The sequence below is a fragment of the Corythoichthys intestinalis genome, chromosome 15 (genome assembly GCF_030265065.1).
Source record: "Corythoichthys intestinalis isolate RoL2023-P3 chromosome 15, ASM3026506v1, whole genome shotgun sequence".
In the NCBI taxonomy this organism is placed as follows: Eukaryota; Metazoa; Chordata; class Actinopteri; order Syngnathiformes; family Syngnathidae; genus Corythoichthys; species Corythoichthys intestinalis.
Window position 1 is genome coordinate 40,522,294 of NC_080409.1, and position 24,776 is coordinate 40,547,069.

Below are 24,776 nucleotides of genomic sequence, written 5' to 3' on the forward strand. Positions count from 1 at the left end.
GTACTACAAGAAGTACTACACAAATATTTGTCTTCTACAATCTACACTAGTCTACAGACTCTACACCATAGGACAACTATTATTGGTAATTAAAAAAGAAAACCTCTTAAAGACCGTGTGTCCACCTACGTGGGCACCAATTTTATGGTTTAAGTATTTAGTAAGTATTTAAATATATTTAATTAGGGCTGTCAAAATGATCACGTTAACGGGCGGTAATTAATTTTTTTTAATTAATCATGTTAAAATATTTGATGCAATTAACGCACATGTCCCGCTCAAACAGACTAAAATGACAGTACAGTCTGTAATGTCCGCTTGTTGTTTTTTGGTGTTTGGCGCCCTCTGCTGGCGTTTGGGTCCAACTGATTTTATGGGTTAGTACCATGAGTGAGCATGGTGTAATTATTGACATCAACAATGGCGAGCTACTAGTTTATTTTTTGATTAAAAATTTTACAAATTTTATTAAAACGAAAACATTAAGAGGGGTTTTAACATAAAATTTCTATAACTTGTACTAACACTTATCTTTTAAGAACTAAAAGTCTTTCTATCCATGGATCGCTTTAAGAGAATGTTAATAATGTTAATGCCATCTTGTTGATTTATTGTTATAATAAACAAATACAGTACCTATGTACCGTATGTTGAATATATGTATACGTCTTGTCTTATCTTTCCATTCCAACAATAATTTACAGAAAAATATGGCATATTTTATAGATGGTTTGAATTGCGATTAATTACGATTAATTAATTTTTAAGCTGTAATTAACTCGATTAAAAATTGTAATCGTTTGACAGCCCTATATTTAATACGTGTGTTGTGAGAAGATTTTGCTATATTCATATTTGCAAACTAGAAATGCTTATACGGTACCATTATTTATGTAATCATATTTCTGAAGTTTTACTTAATTCTACTGAAATTAACACCAAGACCGACTGATATTTTCCTACTAATATCAGAAAGAATAACTATGGCTTAATTGTATTTTTTTTGTTACTGTCGCATTTTCCTCAATATGGTAGATGATAAATAATTGATCCAAACAAAGAAAAATGGAAAAATAATGTTTAAAAGGGTAACTATATGAAAAAGAAAATCTCGACCACTCCTTGTTGTCTGCGATTTCTGCATCGCGACCCTTGTTATATCACCATGTTTCAGCCATAAAATCCCCCCCAAAACTTGCTGTGGCCATTCACAGCTGTGTCTTGACACTCTGTGATACACGCTACATGGAGTTTTTGGATCGAAACAAGGTAAATACGCAATAACGTCTCGTTAAAATCGTGGCGTCTTTAATTCTGCTCTCGCGTGCTCTCGCCTCCAATCAGGGTTTTGACGTTTATATTTTTTAAATGCCCTCCTGTTCAATTTTTTATCCCCCCAGAAAAATTGAGATTTTAAGCTTTCCAATGATGCATCACACACGCATATAGGACCATTTTGAAATTTGGCCAAATTGGGGGTCTCAGAGCGGAACTTCAAGAGGCCCGAGTGTTTTCCGCCATATATTTTCCATCTTTAAATGTTTTTTCAATTTTTCTTTGTTTGGATCTATTATTTATTATCTAAATTATTGGGGAAAATGCAACGGTAACGGAAAAAAAAAAAAATACAATTAAGCGAGTTATGAGTTAGGTATTCGTGACTTTTTTCCAGACACTAATTTTTTTATTGTTACATAATTTGTTTAAAAGTTTAAAATATGCGTTTAAAGTCATTTTAAAAACTAAAAATTAGACATCAATTAATAATTCTAAGCTAAAAATGAAAGTGAATAATTAACATAATTAATTAACTTCGTTTTATGGCCATGATGAAACAAAAGCGGTTGGGCGACGTCTGTAAACAGGGGTTTCCAGGGTAAAACGGTCAAATTAAAAAGTTCGGGAACTTAATGTGTCATGAATCTGCTATGGCAGCATATAGACATATTTTTCTATCAAACGCAACAGTTCTTCTGGCTTAAAATACAGCAGTTTATTTTAAGGAGGGGTGCAAGAGCAGAAACTGCTTTTTCAGCCTTGTCTGTTTGGTGGTTTTCAAAACAACATTTAGTGTTCAACCCACTGACGACTTTCTGTGTGCTAATCTAAGAACAACAACAACAACAACAAAAAACAGTACAGAAACATTTGAAAATAAGAAAACACACATAACTTTTGTTTCCATCCATTTATTGACTTTCAAATTCGTACAAATTTCAAAACTGGTTTAATACCTCACTCATTTCAATGTCGTCATCATTAAAAGGAAATGATTTAAAAAGTGTGTGACTAGAGGAAAACAAAAAAAGAAAAACAACCATAGATAGAAGAATGCCCCAGAGAGCAAAGATATACTGTAGTACACTGCATCTAAACACCAGGTGGCGTCACGATCACAATAGCAATGCCAGGTCAGGTGCCAGCTGACGCCCACTCCCACTCTGTCCGTCATCTTCCTCCAAAAAGATGGGACGAGGAGGATGAGGAATAGGAGTGGGATGGATGGGCGATGCTTGGCTTCAAAGCTCCCAAAAGATGCCATTTGTGTCATCACATGATTCACGTTACCATTTAGTATTCTTTTTAAACATTGACAGGAATCCACAAGCTGGCTTAAGCACTTATCATAGACATGCCACACATCTCTATTCAAAATAATGAAGTCAAAATACTGACCATATGTGAAAAAAAAAAAAAAAAAATCAATGGATTTGATGCCATGTTTCACTATTTAAAAAAGGATATGAGTAGGGAAATGATCCTGATATGACAAACAACAATACATACAGAGGAACTTCGCCACTATTGACCAATTTTTTGTGAACCGACAATTTCAATTTGGATTTTCTGTGACTGGTGTTGGGGATTTGAAACCACTCTAACTAAGATATAACTGAGGGAGGTTCCTCTTTGTCTGTGGAATCTTTAAAAGTGGAGGCACAAAGGAATCCATGTCTGAAGAGCGGGTAGTTCAACCTTTCATAAACACCGGTCAATTCACATTCTTTGCAACTCAACGAGGGAGACGTCGGGTGTTGTTAGCGGTTTAAATGCACGAACTTTAATAATCATGAACGTTGCGCGTTTACACCATTCAGCAGAAATAACGGCTAAATAGTAGACGCTCATTCAGCAAAACGACACCATTTTGACTTTTAATGTCTTTGAAAGAAAATAAAACAAGCATTCCCTCCGCCCCACAACGATGCGTGTTAATACTATCAAAATATTAACAAACAGGCAAACGATATAAGTGTCAATATAAACAGATTGGTCACAGCAAATTTATGCACGTGTACACATTGAGAAAAGAGCTGTCAATGGAGAGGAAGGGGTGATATCAGTGGAGAGAATTGAAAGTTTAATAGAGTGGAACCTCCGAAAGGGTACCACGCGAGACATTCGCTTAGTGGGCATCTGTGATAATATATTTCAGATTTTTTTATTGTGATGATACCAGAGAACAAGAAATGAAACTTACTCCTGTCCAACATGAGCGTTAAACTGACCAATGGTACCAGGCTCACATAAATACACTTAATAACACTTCTGCAAAAGGATAAGTAGCTCATTTTCAGAGATGAATTAATAAATTAACTTTATATTTCTTAAGGGACAATTAGGAAATATAAACATCACCTCTGGAGGTTCCACTGCATCTTTGCGGAAGGGGAGCGTTTGCGGTATTACTGTGTGTGTGCGCGTCGGGGCGGGGGTGCGCAGGGGGGTGACAAGGCTGGACGTTCACCTCTTCTTTGGGGCCTGAGTGGTTCGGGAAGGAGTGACAGGCCGACCAGAATTGACCCCTCCATACTGATATTTAGCCTTTTTCTCTGAGGGCTTTAAGATCTTTAAAGGAAAGAAATTAATAAACATTAACGTAACACGACAGACATCAGGGCAAGTCTGAAATAGGCATGTGCCGGTGTGAGATTCTGATGGTATGGTAACATTAGGCAAAAATATCACGGTTTCACGGTATTGAAAACATATTAGCAGATTGTAACATAAGTATTATGTTAAATACATTTGAAAAAATAACATTCTAAAAAAAATTAAAATAAATGCAGTACTTTAGGTAAGTGTAAACCCAAAGCCACAGCTTAACATTATTAAAATCAAAACAAAAATAATTGAATTATTTTCCATAAAAAGCACATGTGTATGACTCGTATGATGTTTTATACATTATACACACACTTTCCCAACACAGACAGTTGCCCGAGAGAAAAAAACACGTTTTACCACCGCTAGACAGACTAAACACACTGGAGTTAACTCTTTTGTAGCTGGCAGGAAACGTTCATAATAGTGTTTACTAGGCCTGTTGCGATAACAAATTTTAGTGTTCGATAATTTATCTAATAAATTATTGCGATATGCGATATTATTGCGCCCCCCCCAGTTTTTTTTAAATCAAATTACAATAACAGTGAGAATACAGTATACATTAATAGATCAAGTACACCCATTTAAACGCGATAAGAAATCACAACTAAAAACAATAGACCATGCCTCTTAAGTAAAAGACAATATTAACACCGCACAGAAACACAGAATAAATAAAATGTGTTTTTCAAGAAAAAAAAATACAAGTGCAGTATTTAATAACTTAGGCAAATTAAACCTTTTCCCTTCATAGCTTCTGCAATGGTGTTCCATAGGGATGCAACGATACAGTTAAATCACGGTTCGGTACGATTTTCGATCAGATTCAATACATTTAATGCTCTGGGAAAAAAAAACAAAAAACTTTTTTTTGCGAACGAGCAAAAATTAAATTGCCATCATATAAACATGCATTTTAGTGCATAATATCTATGTGCTTACTTGTTACTGTTCTGAAGAAATTTAGTATAAAAGTGCTGAGAACAATCTTTACTGTTTGTAAAGCGAGGCGGGGCACACTTGATTGCTACAGCTCTCTCAGCAGCTAGGTTTACTATATGAACAAGACATCTTATTTGTGGTCACAATCCATCTGTGTCACGTACTGAATTAACAATATCTGCAGCATTACCTATAGTCACTGATATAGATTGATTTGGCCTTCTTAACTTCCATTCAGTCATGGCGGTTTATAATTCATTCATGTAGTATATGGACTACGTGTCCCATAATCACTCTGGGCTCACATAGCCAATGGCATGGGACGTAGCACATGTAGTTTGCCATTTCATAATATCTAGTGTGTGCATGCATTAAAAAAGTTAGCAAACGCCACAGAAGTCACGTCTGCTCATTACTGCACAACACCAGCATATGACAATCGACTTTCATAAACAGGACGAGTTTGAAGCTCTTAATTTGCCACTCAAATATCCGGTGTTCTGCCGAAAAATAGCCGCCCCTTATGAAATGTCACCCCTGACGGGAGCACCCACACGTCAACAACACCGGCATGCCAGAGATGGTCCGCAGTCAATCTGGAGCACTGACGCGGCCAGTATACGTTGAACAATAGGATATAATGGGAACGATTGGCTCCGGCACTATTTTTTGCCGGACCCGGAACAAAGATGCATTTTGCGCAGTTTGTAACAAGGAATCCGAACTTTTAACAGCATGTCTGCCGCACGCGTGCACGTGGGCGATAAATCGCAGCGGGTAAATTACCGCCTTCATTTTTATTTATCGTGCGACAAATGGAATTATTGCATATTGCGACAGGCTTAGTGTTTACTAACCTTTAATTTTGTATAAATGCAAAATCATATTGGAGGTATTACCTCCTCGGCAGCCACCCTCCTCAAACATGTTTTACCTATCGTTTGGCCCTCCTCTAAGCCGATAACGTAACTTTTCTGTACCCGAAGTATTCCCATAACAGCGATTTCGTTTTCTTCGATGGGGAAAAAGTTCAGGAGTTTCACCTCTTCCAGCCATTGTGTAGCACAGCTGACTCGCTGAGACTGAGCAACAACCAGTGGGGGAAGGTTAGGCCTTGTAGCTGCAAGTAAGGGATTTCTCCCAGCATTTGGCGGGATGGCGTGGCTCAGTTGTGGTTGTGGGTTCTATTCTTCCCTCTGATGAACTCGTCTAAGTATCCTTGAGCAAGATACTGAAACCCACGTTGCTCCTGGTGCTGCTTCACCAGTAGGTATTTGAGGATACAGTGTAAAGAAACAAAGGTGGAAAGGCCCTATACAAGTGTAAGGCCATTTACCATTTATGCGACATAAAAAATAGCTAATACCTTAGGGATGGTATGACGGAAAGTTTTGAAACCCTGACATTTTCATACCACGGTATACGTTGAAACCAGTTATCGGCACATGCCTAGACTGAAAGGAGCTTATGTATGTAGATACCTGGAAGGAGCACATGAGCGACTCATCCACGCTCATCATACCGCCGGCGTTGTCGAACTCCCCACAGTAGTTTGGCGCTGAAAACAGCGTGACCAGCTGGCGTTTGGCAAAGAACTCATACCCATCCTCCACAACCTACCGGAAAGACGCGCAAAGTTATTCCCGACGTAGAGAACGCCTATGGCATTTGGAGTTGCTGCTGCGCTCACTTGATGGGCTCTACAGATAAGATCCAGGTCATGACGGTTAAGGAATTTGCTGACCACGTCGGCGCCGAAGGTGAATGAGACCCCGCGGTCGTTCTCGCCCCAGCCTTGCACGTCCTTGTCCGGGTCGGACCATAGCAGGTCGCAGAGCAGGCCTGTATAACGCAGAAGTCAAATACAAACATGTTTTTAGAAGAACCGTTCACAATTATTCACTGCCACTGACCGTGATAAATATCCAATCCATTTGAACTAGTGCTGCAACGATTAATCGATTAACTCGAGTAATGTGATTCGAAAAAAGCTTCGAATCAAATTTTGCTGCTATGAGCATTCGTTTGATTAGAGTAGCGTTCTAATGGTTTGTTTTGAAAGCGTTTGCATTTAGTTAAGATCTTTAAAGGAAATAAATTAATAAACATTAATGTAACACGACAGACATCAGGGCAAGTCTGAAATAGGCATGTGCCGGTGAGAGATTCTGATGGTATGGTGGTAAAATTAAGCAAAAATATCAGGGTTTCACGGTATTGAAAACATATTAGCAGATTGAAACATAAGTATAATGATGAACACATTTGAAAAAATAACATTCTAAATAAAATTAAAATAAATGCAGTGCTTTAGGTGAGCATAAACCCACAGCCACAGCTTAACATTATTAAAGTGATCCTCTACCTTAAATACAGTGCCTTGCAAAAGTATTCGGCCCCCTTGAATCTTGCAACCTTTCGCCACATTTCAGGCTTCAAACATAAAGATGTGAAATTTAATTTTTTTGTCATGAATCAACAACAAGTGGGACACAATCGTGAAGTGGAACAACATTTATTGGATAATTTAAACTTTTTTAACAAATAAAAAACGGAAAAGTGGGGCGTGCAATATTATTGGGCCCCTTTACTTTCAGTGCAGCAAACTCACTCCAGAAGTTCAGTGAGGATCTCTGAATGATCCAATGTTGTCCTAAATGACCGATGATGATAAATAGAATCCACCTGTGTGTAATCAAGTCTCCGTATAAATGCACCTGCTCTGTGATAGTCTCAGGGTTCTGTTTAAAGTGCAGAGAGCATTATGAAAACCAAGGAACACACCAGGCAGGTCCGAGATACTATTGTGGAGAAGTTTAAAGCCGGATTTGGATACAAAAAGATTTCCCAAGCTTTAAACATCTCAAGGAGCACTGTGCAAGTCATCATATTGAAATGGAAGGAGCATCAGACCACTGCAAATCTACCAAGACCCGGCCGTCCTTCCAAACTTTCTTCTCAAACAAGGAGAAAACTGATCAGAGATGCAGCCAAGAGGCCCATGATCACTCTGGATGAACAGCAGAGATCTACAGCTGAGGTGGGAGAGTCTGTCCATAGGACAACAATCAGTCGTACACTGCACAAATCTGGCCTTTATGGAAGAGTGGCAAGAAGAAAGCCATTTCTCAAAGATATCCATAAAAAGTCTTGTTTAAAGTTTGCCACAAGCCACCTGGGAGACACACCAAACATGTGGAAGAAGGTGCTCTGGTCAGATGAAACCAAAATTGAACTTTTTGGCCACAATGCAAAACGATGTGTTTGGCGTAAAAGCAACACAGCTCATCACCCTGAACACACCATCCCCACTGTTAAACATGGTGGTGGCAGCATCATGGTTTGGGCCTGCTTTTCTTCAGCAGGGACAGGGAAGATGGTTAAAATTGACGGGAAGATGGATGCAGCCAAATACAGGAAAATTCTGGAAGAAAACCTGTTGGTATCTGCACAAGACCTGAGACTGGGACGGAGATTTATCTTCCAACAGGACAATGATCCAAAACCTAAAGCCAAATCTACAATGGAATGGTTAAAAAATAAACGTATCCAGGTGTTAGAATGGCCAAGTCAAAGTCCAGACCTGAATCCAATCGAGAATCTGTGGAAAGAGCTGAAGACTGCTGTTCACAAACACTCTCCATCCAATCTCACTGAGCTCGAGCTGTTTTGCAAGGAAGAATGGGCAAGAATGTCAGTCTCTCGATGTGCAAAACTGATAGAAACATACCCCAAGCGACTTGCAGCTGTAATTGGAGCAAAAGATGGCGCTACAATGTATTAACGCAAGGGGGCCGAATAATATTACACGCCCCACTTTTCAGTTTTTTATTTGTTAAAAAAGTTTAAATTATCCAATAAATTTTGTTCCACTTCACGATTGTGTCCCACTTGTTGTTGATTCTTGACAAAAAATTAAAATTTTATATCTTTATGTTTGAAGCCTGAAATGTGGCGAAAGGTTGCAAGGTTCAAGGGGGCCGAATACTTTTGCAAGGCACTGTACATGTAGGCTCTAATAAACCGCAATTGTTCTCTTGTACTAAAATATGTTGTTAGAAGCACATAAAATGTTGAATTAATGGCAATGTTTTATCATATTTAGTACATATTTTGACCGATAGTTGGCGCCATGTTTTGCGGGCTCGCAGTGATGACGTGAATGGGATGTTTCCAAATGTGTAGCGTACAACAATTGCGTATTGCTGCCTAAACTCGCTTAGTAAAATGCCACGATGTGCTGCTTTTGGATGCAATTTCCAGTCAAATGGTAACAAGTGGAGTGACGTGAGTGGTCAAGGTGGAATTATTATTTTTTGTGAATAAATGTGCATAAGTGGAAGCTTCTCCCCTTTTTGGTCCCTGTATGCTCGTATCCTACCTACCACGCGTTACAACTGGCGCCCGAACATTTTTCCTGGATTCTCAGTCAAGTAAGGGATCCGTCTAATTTCGGGATCCGACGGTCCCACCGTGGCAGCAATTTTGGTTTCGGATCCATCTAGTTTCTGGATTTGTCGGTCCCACAGCGGCTTTTGGGATCAGTCTATTTTGTGGATCCGACGGCCTGATCGCGGTTGCAACATTGCCATGAGATCGGTCTAATTCCTGGATCTTCGAGTGAGTGAAAAAAACGCGGATTTGGATTACTATTGCCATCTTTTTTTGTTGACTATTCTTCCTGGGAGTTTTCCCCAAATCATACCAAATAATTAAAGCACTTTGGCACGCTACAGTGACAACAGTGACTGACATGGACCTTACTTTTATGTTGGAGTTTGTCTGGGAACACATGTGTGCTTACCGCTGAGCTCCCGAGTGACGAGTGGTCAAGGTGAAAATATTATTTTTTGTGTGAATAAATGTACATATGCGGAAGCTTCTCCCCTTTTTGGTACTTTTATGCACGTATCCTACCTACCACGCGTTACAATGTACAAGACATGGATTACACCCGATTCCAGGATTTGTTCCCAAACTGTTGGCTTGTACTGTATGTAAAGCATACGACATTCGAAAAAAGCTTCGGATCAAATTTTGCTGCTATGAGCATTCGTTTGATTAGAGTGGCGTTGTAATGGTTTGTTTTCAAAGTGTTTGCATTTAGTTATATTGATTTGGTGGATATACTGCCCTCTAGTGGCAAGTGAATATGACATAACTTATTTAACATGACTGAATCCAGCTGCTTCCTGTTAAGACCAACATTAGTTTTTGTTCTAGCGAATATGCTTTTTTTTTATTCATTCGTTATTTAGTTTATAGGCATATTTAGCTGTTTTTTGTAGGAATATGCATTTGAATGATTTGTTCAGAGCAATCTAAAAAAAAAAAAAAGTTAGCATTTTATAGCATTTACCGTAATTTCCGGACTACAAGCCGCTAATTTTTTACCTCATTTTGAATCCAGCGGCGTATGCAATGATGCTGCCAATTTATCAATTTTTCTAACGACCACCAGGAGCACTCGTTCATAAAATGTAAGCGTAAAACACCGTGTTCGAGGAAGACACTAGTTTGCACTCTTACCCGTATTTTTTAACTTTGGCTTTGTGCACCAATAAAAGTAGCAGACCCTCATCTTTGTGCATTAGTAAAATGAGCAGACCCGCATCATGGAAAATGCTAGATGAAATGGATATGACATGCCGAGTTGAATTGAAGGTTTGTATGAAAGCTCGTTTACCAAAACTGGCCGCACGCGAAGAGCATCCATCCATCCATCCATTATCTTCCGCTTAGTCCGGGGTCGGGTCGCGGGGGCAGCAGCTTTAGCAGGGAAGCCCAGACTTCCCTCTCCCCAGCCACTTCAGCCAGCTCCTCCGGCAGGATTCCAAGGCGTTCCCAGGCCAGCCGAGCGACATAGTCTCTCCAGCGTGTCCTGGGTCGACCCCGGGGCCTCCTGCCAGTGGGACATGCCCGGAACACCTCTCCAGGGAGGCGTCCAGGAGGCATCCGAACCAGATGCCCGAGCCACCTCAACTGGCTCCTCTCAACGCGGAGGAGTAGCGGCTCGACACCAAGCCCCTCCCGGATGACCGAGCTTCTCACCCTATCTCTAAGGGAGAGGCCGGACACCCTGCGGAGGAAACTCATTTCGGCCGCTTGTATCCGGGATCTTGTTCTTTCGGTCACGACCCACAGCTCGTGACCATAGGTGAGGGTAGGAACGTAGATCGACCGGTAAATCGAGAGCTTCGCCTTTTGGCTCAGCTCCTTCTTCACCACAACGGACCGGTGCAGAGTCCGCATCACTGCAGACGCTGCACCGATCCGCCTATCAATCTCCCGCTCCCTCCTACCCTCACTCGTGAACAAGACCCCAAGATACTTGAACTCCTCCACTTGGGGCAGGATCTCATCCCCGACCCGGAGAGGGCACTCCACCCTTTTCCGGCTGAGGACCATGGTCTCGGATTTGGAGGTGCTGATCTTCATCCTAACCGCTTCACACTCGGCCGCGAACCGCCCCAGTGAGAGTTGGAGGTCACGGCTTGATGAAGCCAACAGCACCACATCATCTGCAAAAAGCAGAGATGCAATGCTGAGGCCACCAAACCGGACACCCTCAACGCTTCGGCTGCGCCTAGAAATTCTGTCCATAAAAATTATGAACAGAATCGGTGACAAAGGGCAGCCTTGGCGGAGTCCAATCCTCACTGGGAACGAATTCGACTTACTGCCGGCAATGCGGACCAGACTCTGACACCGGTCGTACAGGGACCGAACAGCCCTTACCAGGGGGCTCGGTACCCCGTACTCCCGGAGCACCCTCCACAGGACTCCCCTAGGCACACGGTCAAACGCCTTCTCCAAATCCACAAAACACATGTGGACTGGTTGGGCGAACTCCCATGCACCCTCGAGGACCCTGCCGAGGGTGTAGAGCTGGTCCACTGTTCCACGGCCGGGACGAAAACCACACTGCTCCTCCTGAATCCGAGATTCGACTTCCCGACGGACCCTCCTCTCCAGCACCCCTGAATAGACTTTACCGGGGAGGCTGAGGAGTGTGATCCCTCTATAATTGGAACACACCCTCCGGTCCCCCTTTTTAAAAAGGGGGACCACCACCCCGGTCTGCCAATCCAGAGGCACTGTCCCCGATGTCCACGCAATGTTGTAGAGGCGTGTCAGCCATGACAGCCCCACAACATCCAGAGCCTTTAGGAACTCCGGGCGGATCTCATCTACCCCTGGGGCCTTGCCACCGAGGAGCTTACCAACCGCCTCAGTGACTTCAACCCCAGAGATCGAAGAGCCCACCTCAGAGTCCCCAGACTCTGCTCCCTCAAAGGAAGGCGTGTCGGTGGAATTGAGGAGGGCTTTGAAGTATTCTCCCCACCTACTCACGACGTCCCGAGTCGAGGTCAGCAGTACACCATCTTCACTATACACAGTGTTAATGGTGCACTGCTTTCCTCTCCTCAGACGCCGGATGGTGGACCAGAATTTCCTCGAAGCTGTCCGGAAGTCGTTTTCCATGGCCTCGCCGAACTCCTCCCATGTCCGAGTTTTTGCCTCGGCGACCGCCGAAGCCACAGTCCGCTTGGCCAGCCGGTACCTGTCAGCTGCCTCCGGAGTCCCACAGGCCAAAAAGGCCTGATAGGCCTCCTTCTTCAGCTTAACGGCATCCCTTACCGCTGGTGTCCACCAGCGGGTTCGGGGATTGCCGCCACGACAGGCACCAACCACCTTACGGCCACAGCTCCGATCGGCCGCCTCAACAATGGAGGTGCGGAACATGGCCCACTCGGACTCAATGTCCCCCACCTCCCCCGGGACAAGGGAGAAGTTCTGCCGGAGGTGGGTGTTGAAACTCTTTCTGACAGGGGATTCTGCCAGACGTTCCCAGCAGACCCTCACAATACGTTTGGGCCTGCCAGGTCTGGCCAGCAACTTCCCCCACCATCGGAGCCAACACACCACCAGGTGGTGATCAGTTGACAGCTCTGCCCCTCTCTTCACCCGAGTGTCCAAAACATGTGGCCGCAAGTCCGATGACACGATTACAAAGTCGATCATTGAACTGCGGCCTAGGGTGTCCTGGTGCCAAGTGCACATGTGGACACCCCTATGTTTGAACATGGTGTTCGTTATGGACAAACCGTGACGAGCACAGAAGTCCAATAACAGAACACCACTCGGGTTCTGATCGGGGGGGCCGTTCCTCCCAATCACGCCCCTCCAGGTCTCACTGTCATTGCCCACATGAGCGTTGAAGTCCCCCAGTAGAACGAGGGAGTCCCCAGAGGGGGCGCTCTCCAGCACACCCTCCAAGGACTCCAAAAAGGGTGGGTATTCTGAGCTGCTGTTCGGTGCATAAGCGCAAACAACAGTCAGAACCCGTCCCCCCACCCGAAGGCGGAGGGAGGCTACCCTCTCGTCTACGGGGGTAAACCCCAATGTACAGGCACCAAGCCGGGGGGCAATAAGTATGCCCACACCTGCTCGGCGCCTCTCACCGTGGGCAACTCCAGAATGGAAGAGAGTCCAACCCCTCTCGAGAGGATTGGTACCAGAAACCAAGCTGTGTGTGGAGGAGAGTCCGACTATATCTAGTCGGAACTTCTCTGCCTCACCCACCAGCTCAGGCTCCTTCCCTGCCAGAGAGGTGACATTCCATGTCCCAAGAATTAGCTTCTGCAGCTGGGGGTTGGACCGCCAAGGCCCCCGCCTTTGGCTGCCGCCCAACTCTCTACGCACCCGACCCCTTTGGCCCCTCCCACAGGTGGTGAGCCCACGCGAAGAGCAACTTTTGCACAAATCTGACAGCATGGCGCAGTGTAAAAAAAATCCACCATCACCAACGGGTTTCGAAAAGCCGGTCTGCTGCGTGACGAAGAGGACGACACACGCTCAGGAGTGAGCTTGAGGAGTCAGCTAAGTGCTGTTTTGCTGGCGCACTTTGGAAAGAAAAGTTAAGGTATTGTAACGTTGACAAAGAGTCACCCGCTTAGTTAGGTTGCAATTCTTTATTTTGGAAACTCCTGGAACAACACACAACTGCTGTCTGCAGCAGCCGACGCGCACACACCCCCACGACAACAGAAAGGCACGTCTCTCGCTCTTCCGCACCTCCCTTACTCCCGTAAATCACGTGCTATATTTATAACTCGATTCGTTAAAGTATGTTATTAAAACACAAAAAGCTCTGTGTATTTCTTCATAAATATCTCATGTTACTATGTGGGCACATGCGGCTGAGGCTTGTAATCAGGGGCGCTCAATAGTCTGGAAATTACGGTAAACTAGCGGACTTTTGCTATGCAAGTTAGCCAATCGTTCTCTTGTTGTACTTGGATCCTCTTTTTTTTTAACGACAGTTTGAGGTTAAACTCAGGTATTTTTTTAATTATAGTTTTTCTATTCGCATTTAATGCTCTTTTGAAAGTGCAATCTTAGCAAGCCTTTGTTTTACATCTCCTAAAATTTATTCTGCCAGGGATTAAATGTTCCTAATACGATGACTCGATTATGTGAACTAATTAGATGATACATTAATTGACTACTAAATAATCGATAGCTGCAGCCCTAATTTGAACTGAACATTTCATATGGGTTGGACATCTATCACCATCATTTGCAGCCAATGTGTTCACGTTCTTGCAGGCTACCTGTATCAGGCACATCAGTCGGCCTCATAATCCTACGAATCTGCTCCATTGACTGCAAGTCTGGTGAAAGTCCTTGAAGGTACGAACAAAAAAAACCCACATTTTTCACGTTTCTTTTCAAGTTTTACTGGCATTAGTTTTGGCCACAATTAACCGACCTCCATGGCAGCAAAAAATCTTCTCGTCGATGATGGCAGCAATTGGCAGGCAGTTAAAGCAGTCTGTGAAGGTCTTCCAAAGCTTAATGTTAAACCTTCGCTTACCTGTGGAGAAAATATACAAAATGTTAATTGTGCGGTGAGAAGTATTCGCACACGGTCGGGTGTTTTATCAGAACGTACACTCGTCATAGAAGCCGTAGATGCGGTTAATGGAGGCGCACTCGTGGTTGCCCCTGAGCAGGAAGAAGTTCTCCGGGTACTTGATCTTGTAGGCAAGCAGCAGGCAGATGGTCTCCAATGACTGCTTGCCTCGGTCCACGTAGTCGCCGAGGAACAGGTAGTTGGCCTCCGGGGGGAAGCCACCGTACTCAAAGAGACGCAGCAGATCCGTGTACTGTCCGTGGATGTCCCCTGAAGACATTATAGGACACGTTTCAGCCTATACAGTCTATTGGCTACATTTATTCTGATGGTGCCACTGTGCAGGTTCTTGAGGAAACAAAAACAGATCTGTACAGGGGTTCCTTTGGTCAATCACTAGGCCAAACCCGGATTCCTTTTTCATCCCAGGGTAAGAGCTGCTCTAATTCAGGCCAAGAGCTCTACGCCGAAGGTCAGCACAGTAATAACAGGCTGAGTTGTGGTTGACAAATGTGCCAGGGCCTTTCCGGCAAACCATCAAATCATGCTACCGTGACACAAATCCACCCAAAAAATAAACTAATAACAGGCCAGGTTATGCCATGACCATACAGATCCGAATGGTCAAAATTGCAACTTGCGTGACTACTACTTTTACACAGTGTCCAATAATATAGCGGTGACTAGAGGGAAAACTGCCTCTGGCACCAAAACGAGACATTACTGAGTCTTAATTTTGCTTTTTTTGTATTGAACACAAACAAAACGCCATGGATAAATGAATAAATGGAGAAGTTGTAAAGAATGTCTCGGTGCTCTTTGTGGACATTTCTTTTGCTGCCAAATGGATGCCATGGTGGCAGACGACCGCAGAACTGTGACAACAAGGAGCAGTTATGACTAAAGATCCACAGGGTTGAATCAAGGCAACTGGACTGTTTTTTTGTTGACAACATTTCACTTTAACTCAATCGCTCCCACTGACAGCACTGACGGAATTTCCGGTTGGTAGGGAAGGGATTGGAGGGTCTGTCGTCGTCAAAGGCAGTTGATAGGAGTCAATGAAAAGGTAGTGGTCTGTGGCCATGTCTACACGTAGCAGGGCATTTGGCAAAAAAAAAGAACTTTTTCTACGGTTTGGCCTATCATCCACATGCACACGCACATTTTGGGCATTGAAAACGAGAGCTCTTAAAAGAGCTGTCCCGACCAGTCGACATCCTCGATGACGTAAATGCGTAGACGACCACACCATCCTGTTGACAGTTGATAAAGTGTTAAAAAAAATATATGCGTGGAATGCTGAGAATGGCGGACGCTCAGGATTCAAGCGGGGAAAGCGGCACAAAGCCAAAAAAGTGCACCATAGTGACCAAAGCATGGACTTATTTCAACGAAACAAAGGAGGGTACACTGTAAACCAAGCTTGCATACCATGGCAGCACGTCGGCCGTGAATGAACACCTGAAGCGCCGTCACCCAGATATGGAAGCTGACAGAAGACAACAGGCTGGCAGATCGTTAGTCCGTATAACGACATTTTTTTATTGAAGTTGCCCTTATGTGGGCCATACGACAGAGCATTACAGGCTAATGTCAGGCTAATGTAGCTGAATAAGCAGCTGCATACTTTACGTAGCGCGTTGCTACCTTCATTAAAATCAACAATAGCGAAAGCATCTTGTGTTTTACAATCGGTTTTACAAATAAGGAAATCCTTAGTATTTTAGCTTTATCTGCATCAAATTATAATCAACAGAAGAATTTCTACGAATGCTTCGTCGTAGCTCCCAGCAAACTTAAATGAATGTAAAGTGCGTAGAAGCTTACAGCTACACTACCCCTACATCATAATGCAACTTTTTTCCCCTCGTAGCAATATTACGACTTTAATCTCATTCTTTTTTTTCAAAAAATTATTTATTTATCCTTAATGCTCTGTCGTAGCGTCATATCAACGTGCAATATTGAGTTTTTTTCCACGTACTTCATTCCAGTGATATGTGACATTTATTTAACTACTCTGCTGGTGCACACTCTAATGATGAGAATATAGACAAACCACAAAAAGAGAAAGTAAGAATTGTTTTGAATCCTGTTGGAAAAGAAGTCCGTGTTCTGAATCTGTTTACATTCCTTTCTTTTGCACTAGTTAATGCCATCACCATTTGACCTCATTGTTTGTGATTTATTATCGTTAGTTATGTGTTTATTTGTACTTTAATAAAGAATTTTAGTGTTCCAAAATGTTTTTGTAAATAAATAATCATCAACATAAATTGAATTGCTAGTTAATTTTTTTTTTTTTTTTAATTAGACTAGTCGACTAATCGTTAAAGTCTGCAGACTAATAGGGGAGTAATAATCGTTTCGGAGAGCCTTAGTTCTTAAAAACTCCGTCCAAAGTGAAGATATGCGAATTCTGTGTTTGTGGCGCCATCATGTGGACACTGATAACCAAAGATTTAACTGTGAAAACTTTGTTCCTACATCACACACGAGACCAACCTTTACATCATTTACATTTCGCTTTAATTATTAGACAGGTGCTTTTTGCTTCCATTTGTTTACAAACTCTTGCAGTGCTTCACATTGAACACTTGCGAAGGATGGGGATATTATGGACAACAATTTTTCACGCATTGTTATGAATGTACTTAAAAACTGATTAATGCGGTTGGCTGTGAAAGCTTTTTTATTTGTAAAACGTGCTTGTGAAGACGTAATTAGTTTTTCAGGACGTATTAGGGCAGGATCCTCGGTTTGAAAAAACCCTGCTAGGTGTAGACATGGCCTGTGTGAGTTTTTTTTTTTTTTTTTTTTTTTTTTTACAAAACCTTGGACTGGAAAATAATGTGATCGTGATCGATAATTGTACAGAATTTTTGGTGGGTTTGGTGATCAATTATGAGCATTTCTTCAATCAAGCATGGCTTAAAACTACATGACAACAGCCAATCAGTCTACCACCTCCGTGAAGTTAGCCCCCCCCCCCCCCCATCAGATGGAAATTTATATTAAAAATAACAATGTCAATCGTTTGTGCTACGTTTGTGTTGTAAAAAGTTTTGTTTGCGCTGCTGTCGTTTTATAGATATAAAGATAATATATGTATAGAGATAATTTCGAGTGATGACGTCAAGTGCAGCCCCTCCAGTGCAGCTGATGGAGCGTACCAACTCGCTAAATAACCGAGGGGTGTCCCAACTTTACAACTAGCGCAAACGTATCACAAACGAATGGCACCCCTTCAGGTCCATTTAGCAGTAAATGGGGGGGCTGACAGTCATGTCATCTCTAGAAATTCGTGTCTCAAGTCAGTTTTTGTGACATCAATAGAATACGACACGAGAAAAAAAGTCTTAAATGGCATTATTATGTGAAATAGAATCATATTTTGAGACGAATCGACTATATACAACAATTTAGCAAAGCACAGATGACGAGAAATTAGTCTTTTAATCTGCCGGTTAGCTACGCCTACCATTATAGGGCTTTAGCGTCCCCAACAGGTGGATGACGTCAGCGGTAGACTGGGCTCATCGGTTTTACTATTCAGCCCATTGAAGGGGAATTATTCAGAACGAGGAAAACGCGACGAAGAGAGCCGCAAAATGTCATTGTTTCAGTCTCTCTACTCCAATATTTTTACAGGATATTCTTTTTATCCAAGTATTTTTCCCCAATAGCTATATAAATGGCTTGAGAAGGACCAGTCAGCCCGTCGAGGGGGAACTACTCACAACGAGGAAAACGCGACGAAGAGAGCGGCAAAATGTCATTGTTTCTGTCTCTTTACTTATATTTTTACAGGATATTCTTTTTATCCAAGTATTTTCCCCAATTGCTAAATAAATGGCATGGTCATGACAAATAACAGTCTTGTGCTGAATGGAATATGAAGTAATAAAAATGCATTTATTCAGGACGACATGGTAAAATTACTCCATAATGGTCAAAACGGTCGACTTCACCTTTACTGTCGCACCTCCCGAACGATATTTTATGACACCTAAATCGGACATATGTCATTTCCCTTTCCCGGCTTCGGAGAATGTAAACAAACCAGAAGGCGTGACAGCTAGCCGACATGCTAACCCGAACCGAGTGATGTTTCAAAGTCTTCGAAGCGAAAAATCACACATAACTAGCCTGGATTATTTGACATGACGACCCGGTTGTCGATTGTCTTCGCGGATCAGCAAACTGCCCGGCGGAGAGCAATTAACAGTTCGTTCCCTGGAGGAGGGTGGCTGTGGTTGTTGTGCAGCTAACGTGCTGCTGCTAATGAGCATTAGGAGAGCTTTTTACATGCCTATCAATGATCAAACGTAAGTAGTCCTTTATTTAAAGGAAGTTTGTAGTGTTTACTTTGTAATCGCTGTATTCGTATTTGACATAATACAAAACAAGATGTTTACTCACTTCCTCGTAAGTCCAATGGTCCCACAGTAAATATCCACGGTGAATGGGAAACTTTTGAAACTCCAAAATGGCGCATACGCCTCTCCCTCAAACAGAAAGATTTTTCTGCAGCCGTTTGGCTGGCGTGATGCGAAAAATAAACGTATTAATCCTTCGTCCTCATACACAACAGTACACTGTAGCGTGAAGAGGATGTCTTCTAACGTACACGTCACAGCACCCTCCTCCTCAATGCAAGACCGAAGCCGGAAGTCACTCATTTTCATGGCGCGGGATTCAAAAAACTAAATAAAAATAGCGATCGCTTCCAAACACATCCAAGCGGTCCATATCATTCAGGAGCATAAAATACCGCGTGTATTATGAAATAAACATGCTTTTTCGTGTCACATGCACTTTAAACAACTTGCCCTTCATGTTTGTGCTAAAATAGCTCATAATTACACAAAACTTTTTATTTAATATATGAGTTTTCTTGCTCATAGACTAGTCGACTATTCGCAAATAAAATCTGAGACTAGTCGGCCGGGAAATTAGTCCAAATTCCCATCCCTAGTTCATACACATTATTGTTAATACACATTAAAATGTCCAGCTATGCATTGCTTAGATTTACCAGACACGTGGAGTGAGACACTATGCAAATGGACATTTCTTTGCACATTGTACAAGTTTTGCCATTGAATAAATACAAAACTACAGCTGTATTCCTTTAATATATTTTTTTTCCATTTTTGATCATATATATCGTTGAAGAAATTTCTTACCGTATATCGAATAACGTCGCTATTGTGTATCGTGACATTATCATTATCGTGGGCCACATCTTGTCGCAGGATCTAATCGTGAGTTACCCGTATCGCAGATTTCTCTGCTGTAACTGCTGTTTTGTGACGATAAAATGGTCAGTAGAAAGCCTGTGCTAAACTGCATCAATATGTGATCAGGAGTTGAACGACTGTCATGGCTTCTTGTAGTCTCAAGTAAATGTTGTTTCTCCTCGTGACCGATGAGACGTCCACAAGACACAAAGCAAAGCAAATAATTGTCTGGAATGCACGACGTGCCTCCTTTAGGTGTATGGAATGAAACGACGTTGTGTGCATTGCTTCGTATGCAGGGAGTGACCCAAGTGGGTGTTCTTTGATGCAGGGTGATTATATAAGACAACTCAGAGCTGCAGTACAAGAAATAGCGCACACGCACACACACTAACGCACACACACAGAGTGGGAGGTCCCCAGTGGCGCAGCCAAAGACTCACAATGCTGCTTTCTGCCTGAGCAACACTCTCACATGGAAGTAATCTCATTTGCTATTTGTGGGGAGAGACCCTTAATATAATCATAACCCAGAGATTCTGAACGTGTGCTACAAAAAACATTATTAGTACGCGGAAAAATGGATTTATGTGTTTAAAAAAAAAATGGACAAAACGGGCTAAGCGAGAGGCAGAATACTGACCGCAGATCTTCAGCGGCGCTTCGAGTTCCAGGAGGATGGGCTGGCTGAGGAAGATCTCGCGGGATTTGATGCACAGGCCCCGCACCTCCGCTTCGGTCATCTGCACGATCTTGCCTGGGCGACATCCCCTTACTGGAGAGCACAGAAAGTTATTTTAACTCCATTGTTTCAAAATACAATTAAATGCTAAGTTAAACTCAAGGGCTAATTTGCTTCTTCAAAACAATATACAGACAGACACTTGAGACACTGATTAGCATAATCGCTAACTAGCTTAGCGCTCCGGGCAAAGTAGTAACGTCTCATCAACGAAGAATACAAACAATACAATTGGCTTTATTTACTCACCTCTGACAGAGGCACACTGGATCCAACAACTCAAAAGAGGATCTAACTCTCGACACTTCTGAATATTTTTGATTCAGCAACCCAACCTGAGTGTAGCAGTGAACTCTCTCTTTCTTGCTCTTATCACTGGCGCACGCGCAGCCTCACATTACACACAAACAAGGACCCAAACGGGACTGCTCATAGTTGCCAGCAATAATCAATTATTAAATTTGTTGGCAACTAATCTATTAATCCATTAGTTGTTGCAGCCTTAGTAGCTACTAACATTGTTAATCTTAACAATGTTTGTGTTACTTGATAATAGTTCATATTAAGCCTGAACGAGCTATCGTTTAAACATCGCCATCCCGATGTGTGTGTGCGTGCGATAGTCCCATCGCAAGGACATGCGATACTTTTTTTTTTTTTTTTTTTAAATCCACATATGCCCTGCTTTCTGCTCTGCACACAGCCTCACACCCTCCCTCTCCCAGCTCTTTGAACCTCACAGTCACTGCAACACTTGCTTATTAAAGTTAACGATGCTGGTATCTTTGATCTTGCCAAAGAAGCGGACATCACACCGCAGCAGCTGTCAATCATCGTTTAACTTGTTAAACAGTTTCTGCAAGGAAGCCGCTTTGGAATGAATGTGTGTGTGTGTGTGGAGACGTTTGAGGCATATAAATTAAATGCCAGAAGTGATCATGAGTTGGTAATTTCTACATGTCCACCAAGAGTCACAGCTAAGGTAGATAAACAGAAGAATTTAATAAAGCCAAGCATTGTTCTACTACAGTACTTTATTCTTGTTCAAAAATGATTTGGTTGGACAGTTATGTTTAAAACGGATCATAATTATTACATTTGAAGTGCTTTCTCTTTCCAATGCTAAATCTGAATAACTACATTGAGCACACACACAAAAAAATAAAAATTTGGGGGGCGGGGTGCGCAACTTCGCGGTTTTTCACTTATCGCGGCGGGTTCTGGTCCCCATGAACAGCGAAAAACGAGGGATCACTGTACACTGTGGTCATTGTGAGTCATCCAAAGTCTTTCCAAACAGCTATTCAAGTCATCTAGTGAAAATGTCTTTAAAAAAAAAAAAATATATATATATATATATATATATATTTTTTTTTTTAAATATCGCAATATAATATCGCAAACCCCCCCAAAAAATCGCAGCAATAGTTTTTTCCAATATCGTTCAAGCCTAGTTCATATTATTTTAACTTTGGAGAAACGGATGGACTTGCTATTTCTTATTCAAATGTATAAGTCCAAGGAGGCCTGTCGCGATAACAAATTTTAGTGGCCGATACATTGTCTCATAAATTATTGCCGATATGCGATATTATTGTCAATTATTTTTAGACCAGTTTAACCACTATTGTAGTGACAATACATCCTAATAAATCACCCATTCAAATGCAATAAATTGTCATTCTTAAATAAAACACAAACTATATTAAGAATCATATTTAAAAAAATAAAAAAAATAATAAAAAAAAACATACAATGCATAACGAGTCATTTGAAAGCTAGCTAAGTGCAGAATATGAATGAATTTTTGTTAGCCGCCAATTAGAGCCCATCAAAAGTGTTGAATTTATTCAAAATGACTGTCATCTTGTCCTATAAAGTGCCCATGTAGTAGAGCAGGGCGGTAAACCGAAAATTTACCGTCACCGAAATTCTTAACGATGACCGACGTAATTTTGACCATGTCGGTAAATTCGGTAAATTAATAAAACAAGAAAATATAGTCTTTTCATCCCGCTTTGATTCTGTGTTGTTCGTCTATGTTCATTCCCCTTTAAGAAAGCAGTGAATGTGCTTCCGTAAGGAGTCACGTGATCATCAGGAAGCCAATCAAACAAAAGCCCGGTAAGCTAACGCTAGCAGCTAACGCTACAAGCAAAACGTGATGGAGTGTGGCTTAAGGGAGGTTCACCAAACTTTCAACCGACATTTAGTAGACTCTTGGTGGCATCCAGACGGGCTTTCACCCGCTGTCCGCCTTTGTTCTCACGATTTCCGGAGATGGTGCTTTCAGTGCTTTCTACTGGTAGCCAGGCTAACGCTAGCTAGCGGCTAACGCTACAAATGAACGTTATGGAGTCGGATAGCGGCTCTAACCTTGTCGAAACGGCTGAACTTAATGAGTGGATTGGGCACGGACTGCATCTAGCAATTACTATGTGGCGTTATTTTGTATCTGTCTGTGTGTGATTCCCCTGATAGCTTTTGTGATGGTAAAGCATTCATCATAAAGTACAATCCAACGGCAAAACTTATAATGACCGAGAAATGGCCCCAGCTATTTTTATTGTGCGTGCATTTATTAAAAAATGCACTGGGGGGAAAAAAACCCTTAAACCATAAAGTAAACACTTGTATTTAATAATTATGTCACAGCAGCCATTAACAATAAGTTGTCTTTTTGAAGTGTACTGTTCAAGCTGCAAGTCATTTGTGTTACAATTACATGTTTGCACAGGCATATTGATTTTGACAATGTACATTGTTCAAGTCATACACGCTGTTATAAATGTTCATACTTGAATTCTTATTGCTTAAAATACATTTTTATAAACTTAATGTTTAGACTGCATGTACAATTGTTAAATACAGTATATCAAATTGAATGCTGGTAAATAAATCAACAAGAAATAGTTAATCTGTATTTCATGCATTGATTCAGATTTTCAAATTATATAACAGTCCGCTTGGGCGAATTTATCGTCATTTATCGTTATCGAGATAAATCTGCTCAAATTATCGTGATACATGTTTAAGGCCATATCGCCCAGCCCTACCATGTAAGCAAATTTGAAGCCGAATTATCCATTGCCGATCAGATTTTTCATGATGTGTGTCATTTTAAAGTTATTCTTAATGTAGAATCTGACGTAGAGCAGGGCGGTAAACCGAAAATTTACCGTTACCGAAATTCTTCACGATGACCGACGTAATTTTGACCATGTCGGTAAATTCGGTAATTTAATAAAACAAGAAAATATAGTCTTTTCATCCCGCTTTGACTCTGTGTTGTTCGGCTATGTTCATTCCCCTTTAAGAAAGCAGACAGTGCGCTTACGTTTGGAGTCACATGGTTTTCAGGAAGCCAATCAAACAGAAGCCCGGTAGGCTACCGCTAGCGTTAGCTACCGCTAGCAGCTAACGCTAGCGGCTAACGCTACAAGTAAACGGGATGAAGTCGGGCTTAAGTTAGCTTCGCCAAACTTTCACCCGACATTAAGTAAACTCTTGACGGGTTCCAGATAGGGATGGAAAAACCGAGGCTTTCTGAAACAATGAACCACTTTTAAGCCAATTGCCCTAAATTGAATCACTGTTTGACACACTGCAAGAGCCCCATCTACTGGATAAACAGTGCACGTTTCTTTTTAAAAGTAAAGTTGACAAATTGCCTCAGCATTACATATCTTCAATAGAATTAAGTGGATGTCGTCTATATCAACCAGGAGATCGTGTCGTTATTAAGTGTGATTTACACAATTAAAGTTGACCTCTTTAAGCCTGTGTCATTGCTTTTGTCTGTGAAGATGTGTTCAAAGCAGTATTTGTAATACACGACAGTGGTAGTCTTGTAAGTGGCTCGTCCTAGATGACGGGGAGTAACTATGTATTGTTTATTTTTTGTAAAAATTACACTACAGTAAGCACAGTGCTTGGGAACAGGAATATTATTTATTGCATACTGTAAGGATTTCCAAGATGTAAATAATTGAGCCGAATAAAAGAAAGGAAAGGTTTGTGAAACATTTTATTTTTTAAT

The 24,776-nt window shown here is 41.9% G+C and overlaps 1 protein-coding gene across 1 annotated transcript in view; it reads right to left on the reverse strand.

The window, feature by feature from the left end:
- Positions 1-2,165: 2,165 nt before the first annotated feature.
- Positions 2,166-24,776, reverse strand: part of LOC130931509 (serine/threonine-protein phosphatase PP1-beta catalytic subunit-like) — a 29,764-nt gene continuing 7,153 nt past the window's right edge. The window contains exons 2-8 of the mRNA XM_057860387.1: positions 20,639-20,770; positions 14,789-15,019; positions 14,606-14,710; positions 14,448-14,519; positions 6,521-6,672; positions 6,312-6,446; positions 2,166-3,849 (exon numbers count right to left, since the gene is read on the reverse strand). Of these exons, the coding sequence (XP_057716370.1) occupies positions 3,745-3,849; positions 6,312-6,446; positions 6,521-6,672; positions 14,448-14,519; positions 14,606-14,710; positions 14,789-15,019; positions 20,639-20,770 (932 nt within the window). The 3' untranslated portion in view covers positions 2,166-3,744. The remainder of the gene's footprint in view (positions 3,850-6,311; positions 6,447-6,520; positions 6,673-14,447; positions 14,520-14,605; positions 14,711-14,788; positions 15,020-20,638; positions 20,771-24,776) is intronic.